This window comes from Hemicordylus capensis, chromosome 3 (genome assembly GCF_027244095.1).
Source record: "Hemicordylus capensis ecotype Gifberg chromosome 3, rHemCap1.1.pri, whole genome shotgun sequence".
Taxonomy (NCBI): domain Eukaryota; kingdom Metazoa; phylum Chordata; class Lepidosauria; order Squamata; family Cordylidae; genus Hemicordylus; species Hemicordylus capensis.
The window spans coordinates 26,981,942-26,996,152 of record NC_069659.1 but is presented as its reverse complement, the minus strand read 5'-3'; the positions used below and the strand labels follow the sequence as shown (position 1 = coordinate 26,996,152).

The window sequence follows — 14,211 nt, the reverse complement described above, 5'->3', positions numbered from 1 at the left end:
CAGAGAAGTTCAATGAGTTCTTTGCGTCCGTCTTCACAGCAGAAGATACTGAGCATATACCTGTTCCTGAACCAGGCTTTTCGGGGATGGAGCCTAAAGAACTGAGTGAGATAGAAGTGACAAGAGATGATGTTCTAAATTGTCTGGAAAAACTGAAAACTAGGAAATTGCCCGAGTCAGATGGTATCTATCCTCAAAGAACTCAAATGTGAAATTGCCGACATCCTTGCTAAAATATATAACTTATCCCTGCAATCAGGCTCTGTACCGAAGGACTGGAAAGTAGCAGGTGTAACAACAATTTTCAAAAAGGGACTCAGGGGCAATCCGGGAAATTACAGGCTGGTTAGCTTAACGTCCATTCCAGGTAAATTGATGGAAAGCATCCTCAAGGACAGAACTGTAAACCACACAGAAGAACAGGCCTTGCTGGGAGTGAATCAGCATGGCTTCTGCAAAGGTAAATCTTGCCTCACAAAACTTCTGGAATTCTTTGAGAGTGTCAACAAGTGTGTGGATCAAGGTGATGCTGTTGACATAGTATACCTGGACTTCAAAAAGCTTTCGACAAGGTTCCTCATCAAAGGCTCCTGAGGAAACTTAGCAGTCACGGGATAAGGGGACAAGTACATGTGTGAATTGCTAACTGGTTGAAAGACAGGAAACAGAGGGTAGGTATCAATGGAGAGTTTTTACAATGGAGGAAAGAAGGAAGTGGGGTCCCCCAGGGATCTGTACTGGGACCCTTGCCTTTTAATTTATTCATAAATCATCTAGAAGTAGGGTTAAGCAGAGAGGTGGCCAAATTTGCAGATGATTTCAAACTCTTTCGGGTACTGAAATCCAAAACAGATTGTGAGGAGCTCCAAAAGGATCTCTCCAAACCGGGTGAGTGGGCGACAAATGGCAAATGCAGTTCAGTGTTGGCAAGTGTAAAGTGATGCACATTGGGACGAAAATCCCCAACTTCAAGAATATGCTGATGGGATCTGAGCTGTCGGTGACTGACCAAGAGAGAGATATTGGGGTCATGGTGGACAGCTCATTGTAAGTGTCGACTCAAAGTGCGGCAGCTGTGAAAAAGGCCAGTTCCATTCCAGGGATCATTAGGAAGGGAACTGAAAATAAAACTGCTAATATTATAATACCCTTATACAAATCTATGGTGCAGCCTGGAGTACTGCATACAATTCTGGTCACCACATCTAAAAAAAGACATTGTAGAACTGGAAAAGGTGCAGAAGAGGGCAACCAACATGATCAGGGGCCTAGAGCACTTTTCTTATGAAGCAAGGCTGCAACACCTGGGGCTATTTGGTTTATAAAAAAGACAACTGCGGGGAGACATGATAGAGGTCTATAAAATCATGCATGGTGTGGAGAAAGTGAATAGAGAGAAATTTTTCTCCCTATCACATAACACTAGAACCAGGGGTCATCCCATAAAATTGATTGCCAGGAAATTTAGGACCAACAAACAGAAGTACTTTTTCACACAACGCATAATCAACTTGTGGAATTCTCTGCCACAAGATGTGACGATAGTCAACAACCTAGATGTCTTTAAGAGGGGTTTGGATAACTTCATGGAGGAGAGGTCTATCAACGGCTACTAGTCAGAGGGCTATAGGCCACCTCCAGCCTCAAAGGCAGGATGCCTCTAAGTAACAGTTGCAGGGGAGTAACAGCAGGAGGGAGGGCATGCCCTCGACTCCTGCCTGTGCTTCCAGTGGCATCTGGTGGGCCACTGTGTGAAACAGACTAGATGGACCTTGGGTCTGATCCAGCAGGGCTGTTCCTATTTTCTTAAGTTCCATCCTCCACTGATTCGTGCTGCACAGAACAGTGCAGAGTGTCTGGGTGTGCAGCAGAACACTGAAGATTCAGCAGAGGTTCATCTGCGGGCAAGATAATGAAATCCTGTCTCTGCCAGGGCCAGGAGCGTGTGAACAGCCTGAATTAAAATTCATGGTTATGACTCACCTGTCTGTTGTGGTAACGCTGAATAATAGCTCCAGCTTTTCTTCCTGAGCACTCAGTACTTATACCCTCAGTATGTGTTTGTTTATTATATCACCTAGCCCAAGTGACTCTAGGAAGTTCACATGAATAAAACCTGTTAACTAAACAGACAACTACAGACAGATTTCTCTTTGATGTTTGCTCTTTACTTAAGGGGGAATAGACTAATCCCCAAGGAATTCTTGTTGTTTCTAGTCTTCTTGGGAGAATGGACTGAACGGCCCTGCTGGGCCTGACCTCAGATCTCTCTTTGCCCTGGTGAGGGGCAAAGAACTGCTCAAAATCATGCTTCTAGTTCTGAATGAACTCTTTTGCAACTAAGAATTTTGGCCTCCTGATCCCCTACATTGAGACCAGGGTTTAAGTAAACATCCTCTATGTTTTTGTACTATTTTATTTGCTTCTAAACTCTGTTCCTTTATTTTACTGTAATAAACAAAACTTCTTTTTACTACAACACTGGACTGTGCAAGATTTATACTATGTTCATCTTACCTGCATCTGCTCTGGTTAACATGCTATACAAATGCTCTGGGATTGTTGAAGATTTTCTTTAGGCTTCAGGGAATACCCTATTTTGCAAGCCTGAACATTCCCTTGAGTGTTTGGGGGTTCAGAGTGGCACAGGTGGTGGCCAACCTGCCTATAAACGGTTGGTTGCGACAGTAAAAACCTTTTCAGAAGTAATTGCAGGGTGTAGAGGCTTTAACAAACAGAGTTCTGTACCCTAGATTCTCCACAAGTGCTTTCTCTCAAACAATGGTGCAGAGCTTGGATGATCCATTATGCAATGCTTGTTTGGTGAAATGCTGGCGGGGTGGGGTGGGGCAGGAGTTAGCTCTATGCTCTTCTCCTAGACAGAGGAGGCAGCCAGTGTCACCATTTGTGGTAGGACGCTTACTCCCCGAAATCCCAATCTTCTTGACAGAAGTCTTCAGAGGCATTGGCCCATGGCCACAGCCAGGAAAAGTGACCGTGGCAGTAGGCACACAGTTAAAATTTAAAAAAGCAAATAAAGACACCCTATGTGAAGAAGAATGAAGACAGAATAAACAAAATGTAATAAAAGGATCAGGTTGAGGCCAAATTTGCTTGGTAGCAAGGGTTTGTTGAACAGGAGGATGTCCTTCTCGATGCTCCTACGGCAGTGGTTGAAGAGCTGGAGCAGACTGGATGAGTCACATATATATAGGCACATGCTATTGCCCCATGAGTGCACAGCTCGCTACCCAGCTACGTATATGTGTGGAAACATGCTTCTGCATGCTTATTGCCCATAGCTGGATTAGGGCAAAAGTTTCTTAAAAATTGCCAGAGATGAGGAGGCTTGTATCTTAGTAGGGAGTGCATTCCACAATCTTGGGGCAGCAGCTGAGAAGGTCGGTCTCTGTGTAGCCACCAAACGAGTTGGCGGCAACTGGAGACGGACCTCCTCAAGCGACCTCAATGGGCGGTGGGGCACATAGCGAAGAAGATGTTCTCTTAAATACATACATACATCTCTCTCTCTCTCTCTCTCTCTCTCTCTCTCTCTCTAATATTATATATAAACTTACCTAGAGCTTTGCATGCAAAAAGGGCCATTGCGCTCTGTAGTCTGTCTGGTCTTACAGCTTGGACAACAAGGACCTTAAAGTAAATATATTCATGACAGGATTCAAATATATTGACCAATGAGCATTACAGCCACATGACCGGCACAAAGTTTAGCAATAAATGAATGAATGAATAAATAAATAACAATAAAGTTTCATTTGAAATGACACAATGGACTAAAGAGGTGAAATGTGACACTGAGAACTTTAAAGCAGGGGTTCCCAGCTGCAGTACTCCAGATGTTCCTGAACAACTCCATCAGATCCCCAGCTACAATTTATTGTGGCTGTGGATGATGGAAATTGTAGTTCAGCCACAACTGGAGTACCACAGTTTCGGAAGCCCTGCTTTAAAGGAAACTGGTGATAAGTTCTAGAATGGTAGGGTGTTTTTTTTTAACTAGACAAGGTTGTTTTCTGCATGAATATTACTGAAGTATTAAATAATTCTGAGAGTTAATAAGGAGGAGATATGTTATTTGATCTGTGTTTGTTTAAATTTTGCATTTTTTAAAAAAGAAATCTGCATTTGTTATAGTTTCAGATTCTAAGCAATAGTCCAAGCAGTGGGACTTCTGTAGGCCCACTACAGAAATAAAATAAAATATAAAAACTCCTGTTAACTGGATAAAGAGGCACCTTTCAAGCAGTGCTTTTCTTATATTTAATAGAGGGAGAGCAGCTGTCCATCCCAGCATAGCATCTCCTACAGGGGTTGTTTGCTGGTGTCCCCTTTGTGGCTTTTAATTAGATTGTGAGCTTCTTTGGGGCAGGGAACCATTTTCTTATTCCTTTCGCTATGTAAACCACATTGTGAACGACTTGGGATGACCGAAAAGTGATATATACATATTCTAAATAACAATTTAAAAAGCAGTGGCATATCTTTATTGTCGTTCATAAGGAATCAAATTGCCTTTGTTTTGGACACCACTGCCTATTGACAGATATCCCAATACACAGTCCTTCATATTCTGCATTCTCTCTTCATCACCCAGAGTGACCCAAAGTTCCCACAAAGCTGCTTCCCAAGATTACAAACTACCATATGAGTGTCAACAATATGAAAAAAGGAAAGAAAAACAAATAAAAATGCCATAATTGTGGAAATACTTTTTTAAAGGATAAAACAAAAATGACAGACATTCTAAAGCACGCTTTCAGATTCTTCAGAACCTTTCATAAGGCTATCAGGGTTTTATTTTTTAAATTAAAAAAAAGTATCAACAAGTATGTGGATGGGGTGATCCAGTAGATACTGAAGTCATTCTCACGACCAGGTCTATGTGGGCTAGCACAGCCTTACACAGGTACACCTGGTCATGAGAATCACTGGAATTGGCCAAAATCCCGGCAGTACTCAGCTAGGTTACCCAGGTTTTTTACCTGAGCTAAAAGCGAGGTAGGAGAACGCATGCATGCCCACCTACCCTACTCCTTGGTCATGTGGACAACTGGGCTGCTGGCAGCCATTTAAACCATAGAGGCTAGGGGAAGCCTCTATGGAGAGGGCACACCCTCAACTCCTGTCTGTGGCTTCCGGCGGCATCTGGTGGGCCACTGTGCGAAACAGGATGCTGGACTAGTTGGGCCTTGGGCCTGATCCAGCAGGGCTGTTCTTATGTTCTTAAGAAGAGACCCGGCCTCAGGGATTTCTACAATGCACCGCATGAGCAGCACGATGCATTGTTGGATTCTTGGTGACTAGGCATCCTTCCCACGGCCTCTCTTTCGCCATGCCACTTGCAGCAGCAGCGATCGTGTGGGAACACGGCGCAATGAGCAGGGTGGCAATGGCGGTTTTCTGTGGGAAGGTAGGACCAATCTTGCCTTCCCCCAGCACTCTTGCCCCAGGAACAATAGTTGTGAGAATAACCTTATTATATATTTGGACTTCTAGAAAGCTTTGACAGTGTCCCTCATCAAAGGCTCTAAGTAAACTTACTCCAGTCATGAAGTAAAAGGACAGGTGCTTTTATGGATCAGTAACGGGTTAAAGAAGAGAAAAAAGAGGGTGAAAATAAATGGACAGTTTTCACAAGAAAGGGAACTCAGTAGAGCTCCCCAAGGATCAGGATTGGGCTCAGTGCCATTTAATGTGCTTATAAATTATTTGGCTTCTAGGCGAGCAAAGTATCAACCAAGTTTGGAGGACACCAAGTAAAAACCCATGGTGAAAACCCAAGCAGGCTGTTTGCTTGTTTCAGTGTCTTTTAATGAAAATTGTGAGTCGCCTTGTGAAGTCTGTGGCCTGAAAGATGGGATACCAAATACTTCAAATAAATAAATAAATTAATTAAAAAAATGGTAGACAAGGTTCAGTGTAAGTAAGTCTGGGAGTTTTGGAGGACAGCAGTTTGAAAACATTAGCTCAATGTGTGAAGACAGTTACAAAAGGAAAAATCCATATTAGGGATTATTAAGAAAGAAAATGGCTAATAGAGCCTTTCCATATATTTATAGTGTGGTCGCATTTGGGCTACTATGTACAGTTCTGGTCACCCTGTCAGAAATGAACAAATGACACTTCTGGAAAAGCTGTAGGCAAAGGCAACCAAAATGTTCAGGGGGATTGGACCATTTTCAGGGAAAGGCTAAACGTGGGTTTTATAATTTAGGGGGAAAAGACAATTAAGGGGACTGCATTATAGAGATCTATGCATCAAGTTGAGAAAGTGGAAAAGGATCCCCCCCACTTTCCCTCAGAACACTTGAACTCAGTGTTACCACTGACATTGATTGGCAGTTAATTCAGGATAGATACAAGAAAGCACTTCATCATACAACATCTAATTAACTTATGGAATTTACTTCCACAAGATGAAGTGTGGGCCACTGGCTTTGACGGCTTACAAGTTGATTAGATGCATTTATAGAGGATAGATCTATTAATAGGCATTATTCATGATAGCTAAATGGAACTTCCCTGTTTGGAATGCCACTGAGTATCAGTTGCTGGAGGGCAACACCAGAAGAGAGACATTTCTGACAGCATGTACTCATGAATGGGCCATGGGCTTCCTGGAAGCATCTCTCTGGCCACTCTGGGAAACAGGATGATGGACTAAATGGGCCTTTGGCCTCATACAGCAGGAATTTTCTTATGTTCTCACAATCACCTCAATTCAAGATAAATTATTCAGTGTTTCTAGGGCTATTGATTGATTAAAGGGTTCTTTCTGATGTATTGATAATAAGCAGTTAAAATACACATAACATTTTGTCTCTCTATATTGGTGATATCAGAAAGCTTTTAATGATAACACATTCCCTAAATAAAATGCACCAATACCATATTCTCTCCAAAAAACCCTTAAGCACAGTACCTGAATAAAAATTATTTAAACAATGCCTTCAGCACTGAACACTCTTTTCATAGGAGAGGGCTCCAATTAAAATCTGATTAAAATTGGCAGTTTGTATTAATCTTTGATGAATACATTAATCTATTTATTTCATTGCTCAATTGTTCAGTGCTTCCAGACCAAGGTTTTTATTATATGGAAATCTGATTAGCTAGCAAAAACCGATGAGGCACCACTACTCCCTGGCCAGCCCAAAGGAAGAGGGAAACATCCCAAAGCTCAAGATCCTTTCAGCTTTCTCAAAGGGCTGGAAGGAGAAAGAGGAAATTCATCCCCATATATGGGTAAAGTCTTTCCAAAGACTTTAGAGTTAGTCCATCTTTTCACCTCTGCAAACTCTTGGCTCACTTCCTCAGCCCTGCTCTGCACAAACATAAGCAAGATCAGTACCATAAGAAGTAGGATTGTACCGATAAATCTGAAGAAGCGAATCACAGAAGAAAGCTGGTTTAACACCTAGTGCCTCCTAAATCAGACAAACAAGCTGAAAATGTGTAGTGTATTTAACCAGGAGGATTGCTGGTCTTGTGGTAGCAAGCATGAATTGATCCCTCTGCTAAACAAGGTCTGCCTTGGTTTGCATTTGGATGGGAGATTACGGCCGCATTTGCATGTAAGGCAGACACACAGCTGAACAGACCTGTGGTTCTGCAGACATTATGTCAGAATGCGGGCAACCTCAGTCAGGCGTGGTGATAAAACCTAGGGTTCAGGATTGGGACTCCAATCTGAACCGTCAGGTTGCAGTGAGTTTCATCACCGCAACCCGAGGTTCTAAGCAGCCTGTGGTACTTGCAAATTCGGAACTGCAGGCTGCTGGCCTTGGAGGAAAAGTTGAGGGAGGAAAAGAGGAGACATGATCGAGGTATATAACACATTATGCATAGAGTGGAGAAGGTAGACAGAGCAAAATTTTTCTCCCTCTCTCACGACACTAGGGGTCACCCCATGAAACTGAAGGTTGGGAAATTTAGGACTGACAAGAGGAAGTACTTTTTCACACAGTGCATAATTAATCTATGGATTTCTTTGCCATTGGATGTGGTGATAGCCACCAGCTTGGATGGCTTTAAAAGGGGCTCAGAGAGACTCACGGTGGACAGGTCTATCAGTGGCTACTAATCTGGTGGCTGTGGGCCATCTCCAGCCTCAGAGGCATGATGCCTCTCAATACCAGTTGCAGGGGAGCAACAGCAGGAGAGAGGGCATGCACATACCTCTTGCCTGTGGGCTCCTCAGAGGCATCTGGTGGGCCACGGTGTGAAACAGGATGCTGGACTAGATGGGCCTTGTGCCTGATCCAGCAGGGTTGTTCTTATGTTCTAACGAGGAAGTTCCTCCCTCAACTCCAGTCTGATTGGCTGAGTGGGCTGTCCTTCTGTCAAGAAGGAAGTCTGTACAGCCAATTCCTCTGCCTCTCTGCAGTCTCACTAACTGCAGAGAGGCAGTTCTCCTGAATGTCCAAATCTGGTTGGAAGATATTCCCCTTAGGAGATGGGGCCGTAGCTCAGTGGAAGAGTATCTGTATGCTTACATGCAGAAGGTCCCAAGGTTCACTCCTCGGCATCTCCAGAAGGCCTGGGAGAGACTCCTGTCTGCAACCTTGGAGAAGCTGCTGCCAGTCAGGGTAGACATACTGAGCTAGATGAACCAAGGATCTGACTCAGTATAAGGCAGCTTCCTATGTTCCTAACCATATTAAACAGAATTACGCTGGATGTGAATCTTCTGTTCTCTGTTTTTTGTGTTAAGAAGAGACTACAAAGATGTGCAAAATCTTCTACTGTGCAGATCAATTTAATAGTTATCCAACTACCTATTCATATGAATCATATTCACTTATAACTTTATAAACTAAAAGAATGCTTAATAGCCTTTTAGGGATCAAGATAATATTAAAATCTCAAAGTGAAACAACCTTATGAAAATATATGACTTCTTCCATATTGAGAGCTCCAGGGTATGCCAGATGAGCCTCCCTGTTCACCTGAATGCTGGGAACAGCTCTGAACACCTTGTCCATATGCACTCACTTCTTCAGGATAACTTTAAGCAAAGTGTCATGCCTGGACGCAATCAGATGGCTCATCAGAGAGGCACTTTATGCGTAGCGCAGACTGGGGAACCAGGGCAATCAGCAGCTTTATAGGGCCAGAGGAACTCCTATCACTTGAGGCCCGCTTGGCTGAAAGCTGCAGTGCCCCCCTATCCAGTCCTCTGCAGTGGCGGCACTTCAGTCTAGCAATCATCACTTTGCAAGCTGCAACAGTGACAAGAGCATTAACTCCTGAGTCCCATTACAGTTTTCGATTTAACAGTTAATTGATTTTAGTTTTATTTTAATGTAAACTGCCCTGAGCCATTTTTGGAAGGGTGGTATAGAAATCAAATAAATAAATAAATTACCAGAGTGTCAGTTCAAGATCCCTGACACTTTACAGTCGATAACCTCACAAATAAATCTTGCATTCTTCTTGCAGAAGCTCTCTTTAGTGAACTACAATAAAATGGCTACAATAAAATTTGATGGGAAAGACACTGGTAGAATTAACTATACATTGGACAAAATATGTGATTCAGAAAAAGCTTTATCATAAAAGCGGTTTTTGTTATGTCCCTTTTTCCCCTCTGTTTGCTTGGTGATGACTGTGCAAAATTGGAATTTGTGTTTTATCTTTCTAATGCTTAAGCATAGTGCATAGTTTATAAGCTCTAGCTTTCGCTGCTTTTTATTTACGATGTCAGAATCACCAGCAAATGGGGAATGCTGTAAGAAGCCTTTATTTGTTTACATTAATTCAGTATCTGTAGTGTGTTGTCAGCAGGAGCAAATGGTAGGAATGCAACAGAATATCTAGAATGCATGAAGTAGAGAATGCATTATTTTCTTTGTTGTGCTATTCCTACGTACTACTCCCTCCTTCTGTGCACATACACATGCACATATATGCACACACGCACATGGACACACACTGCTCTGATGATATCACATGGCATACAAAGAAAATACAAAGCTGCAGTATACCGAATCAACACATTGGTTTATTTAGCCCAATATTACTTACAGTGACTATGAGAAACTCTCAAAAGTCTTTCTCAGCTCTGCTTCCATTTTTATGTTAAGGCTTATATCACCAAAGTGCCTCAGTAAGTGAGTGCTGTTGAGGTGGAGCAAAGGAATCTAGTCCATGGTTTTGATAGGGATTAGCACAGCTTCATTAGACAAACCCTTTAAGTTACTGCCCACATGTATGTATGTATGTATGTATGTAACGTATTTGTATACTGCCCAAAATGCAAGTCTCTGGGCAGTTTACAACAAAACAATAAAAACAACACATAAAAAGGTTAAATCATTACAACAATTTAAAATTCAAAATGTTAAAACTATGAAAAAACATCAAACTATTAAAACAGTATTTAATTAAAAGCTTGGGTGAACAAATGTGTTTTGACTGCCTTTTTAAAAGTTGTAAGAGATGGGGAGGCTCTTATTTTAACAGGGAGCACATTCCAAATCCTTGGGGCAGCAATGGAGAAGGCCCACCCCCAAGTAGCCACCAGATGAGCCGTATAATCTATATACTCTTGAATCCATATTTTAAAACTATATAATCTTGAATCACCCATCTTAAATATATTTTTCATTATGCTCTTGATCAATTATACTTTGTTGTTACATCAGCAGTACCAAATCTCTCTGTGTATGGCACCACACCACTTCCTACACTTAGTATCTGTCAAGACTAGTAGCCATTGATAGACCTGTCTTCAGTTTTCTCAACATTTGGTAGGTGCTAAGAGTGGGCGAGGGCCTTCTCAGCCATGTACCCTGATTCTGGAATGCTCTTATCAGGAAGGGTGGTATGGCACCAAAGATGATGTCGTTTCAGTACTGGACACTCATTTATAGGGGTGGGTCCGAACCAGTCCGGAGGCCATTCTAAAGAATGGCCGAACTGCCGGACCGGTTCGGATCTGGCTGGTTTGGGTCCGGGTGGGGGGTATTTCTTTAAGGGTGGGAGGGCTTGCTTACCCCTCCCACCTCTTTGCCCCCGCCAGAGGCCGTATTTCACCAAGTAATGGGGGCGCTGGAAACCAGCCGCCCCCACCGCTGCCCCCGCCCCGCCGCGAGCAGATTAGGGCACAAATTACCGCTACCACTACTGCCGCCGCCGCCGCCCGCCAGCCCTCCCTCCCTCCCAGCCGCCCGCCTGAGTCCTCACCGGATGATGTTGTAAACAAAGAGAGGAGCTACCGAACAGATCTTCTCTCCCTTTGAACTCCTGCAGGCCACTGAAGCTTTGCGCGCACGCATGCGCGCACCGCAAAGCACGCCGATCGCTGGAGGCCCGGTCTACCTGCCGGGAAAAGGCCGGGTAGACCGGGCCTCCGATGGCATGAAAGCAGTAACACTCACCCCATGTTATAATCCCTCAACAGCAACTGGTATTGAGAAGTGTACTACCACATATGAAGTTCAGTTTACAGATGAGATTGTGAAAATGGGAGAAAATAAGCATGGGGAGAAAGAGGTGCTCATATGGTGTCTGACCTATGTCAAACAACTGTAGTTCTAGAAAGGTTAATATGGGAACAAGTGGTCCACAAGCAAATTAATCATTTGTTTGCCTACAAGCAATATTAAAATGATGATGATACATTACAGCCCCAGCAGCTAAAGTTAGTAATAACCAAGTTATATGGAAAGCAATGCAATAAATTTCCCACTATCTTCTTCTATCACTTTTAATGGGACTTAGTCACAACTAAATTTAGCTAGCTGGGGGTCCAGGCATTTAAACACCCAGTATAAAATTTTACCTGTTGAAAGAGAGAAAGTCTGTTTGCAATAATGGATGGAAAATCTTGTTCACACGTTGAGCTCCGGGAGAAAGACTGCCATAGTGGTGCGTCTTGAAAGCAAAGTGTTTGATACAAAGTCGGGAGAGAGATCTACAGAACAAGAAGTAGAGGTTTTACAATTAACTGCAATTTTTAAAAAAACAACAACAGCTGAACAAAAGAAAAACGGTCACTGTAATTCTCAACTCATTCCAGAGTAACTTTTTCAATGATTTCCATGGAACAATTTTCATTTCAATTTCCACGAAACATGAGTCAAAGCCTGTGACAAAATGGGGGTTATTCTCTGCTCTCCAGGAATCTACTCTCAGTAGAGAGATTGCTCTGACCCCAAATCCAGGAGCAACATCGCTGCTTTGAGACAGGCTGCCACCAGTTGAAGACTGATTTAAAGCTATTGACTAGGCTTAGACACAGCTTCAACAACCTGGAACTGCCTGGCTTGGGACTTATAGGCACAACCCAGTTCTAGATAACAATATATTATTCAGAAACACTCAACAGTAGCAAATGAGCTTACGAGGCACATGGGGGAGAGTTCTGCAAGTGACCCTCCAGAACCTGTTAAATCAGACTGAAGCCACTTCTAAGTATATGAACTTTATTTAGAAACAAGGATTGCACACAGATTAAGGAAACGGTGGAAAATAGGGGAACTGCAAGTAAAGTTAGGCACACAGGAATGTAAAGAAAATTAAAAAAAATAAATAACTGACTAGCTAGCACTGAGCTTTACCTTAGACTAGCAGTAGACCAGTCCTTGGCTGAGGGAGTATTAATCACTACAGCTTCTCCCCTTCTGGACACAACTAGAAACTGGTGACAAGGTGCCTAGTTGCTGGCAACTCAAGATTGTACTGGTGACAAAATAGAGGGGTTCCTGTCCCCTATTTTATACTGTCACAAAAGGGGGAAGGCTTTCCCACTCTTCCAGAGATTGACAGCTCTGGGATCCAAGCGAAAGAGTCAGTGTATCCGTGATGTAACACTGGCCAATCCAGGATAGAGGTTTTCCCTCCAAACTGGAGGTCCCTCCTCCTTAATGGGCTGAACTAGCATGTGTAAGCTGACTCCAGTGTGAGCTAGTTATCTACTGTGAAAAAGATTTAGGCCTGTAGCTTGATTGCCCTGTCCCCTCAATAACAAAAATAAGAAACTGCTGAGCTAAGATGGGGATCTGCATTTCGTCACAAAGCCAAATGCCAGTTTAGAACCATGGTGGCTCTAACTTTGTAGCTCCATTCATACCTACTTCTAATGATATAGGAGCTGCTTTCCATGGAATGATCTCACACCACTACAGTATAAGTGTGAATACAAGAATCAAGTGGGTGAGGCCAATCATATGGTCTTTCTCAACTGGGAAAGATTCATACAAGTGGTCCCATCCATATGGTTCTGCTGTTCACACATATATTGCAGGGATGTAGGATCCCACCACTGAGGCTTTTCACCAGCACAGCAGAAACCAGGCTAAGGGAGCCCAGCCCGGTTTCTTCTGTGCATGAAAACTACCGGGAGCCACGTGGCTCCCAGCGGTGGCCCTCTTAAGTAGCCCACCGCTTAACCAAAGTTCTGGGAGTGAGTGTGCCCCAAACCGGGCTTTGTGATCTTGTGGTGGACACACGGGGGGGGGAGAGGGGGATCCCAGTAATGCACCACACTTGTGTGTTGCATTATTGGGGCTCTGGGGGGTGGGGTGCTGCATGGTGGTGCTTCCATGAGCCCGACCCTTGGAGCGGCCGGACAAAGCACATGCGGCTTGCAGGAGAGCTGCTGCTCATCTGGGCAGGCGATCTGCCCACCCAGCAACATCTTTCTGATCATCTCTGGGGCGGTAAGTGCTTTCGGGCTTCCTTCCTGCAAAAGAGGGTAGCTTTGAATGACTACATAGAAAACAAATCTTTAGCTATTTGGTATGAGAGGCAATGGCTGAAATTCTGGAATTCTTCCTGGCCTTACAAAAGAACCCTCATCTAGGCTCTCATATCTTGTCCAGATTATTGCAACTTCATTGTCCTTTCCCCTCTCTTTTTTAAAAAATTCAAAATTTCAAACAAAGTTTAAAACGGCTTATTTAATGCGCAAAAACAGGATGTTAAAATAAACTTACAAACATGTGAGCAAAGCAAGTGTTGCAGGGTAAAAACACTGTGGGCACCAGTTGGGCATTCACCCACACAATCAAAACAAAATTTAAAAGCCAAGAAAATAGGGAAACAGAGAGAGCCGGATACTGCCAGGCTGGGCACCAGGAACAACACACCAGCCTGCAAAAAAATAAAATAAAAATAAAAATTAAAAAAATAAAAAAAAAGAAAAGAAAAGAAAAAAAGAAAAAGAAAAGACAGTCCAATACAGGC

General features: G+C 43.1%; 1 protein-coding gene across 3 annotated transcripts in view; it reads right to left on the bottom strand.

The window, feature by feature from the left end:
- Window positions 1-14,211, bottom strand: part of DYNC2H1 (dynein cytoplasmic 2 heavy chain 1) — a 352,996-nt gene that overhangs the window by 91,274 nt on the left and 247,511 nt on the right. For all 3 annotated transcript variants that reach the window (XM_053308090.1, XM_053308091.1, XM_053308092.1), the window contains 2 exons: window positions 11,807-11,938; window positions 3,579-3,651 (listed from right to left, as the gene is read on the bottom strand). In XM_053308090.1, coding sequence (XP_053164065.1) covers window positions 3,579-3,651; window positions 11,807-11,938 — 205 coding nt within the window. The remainder of the gene's footprint in view (window positions 1-3,578; window positions 3,652-11,806; window positions 11,939-14,211) is intronic.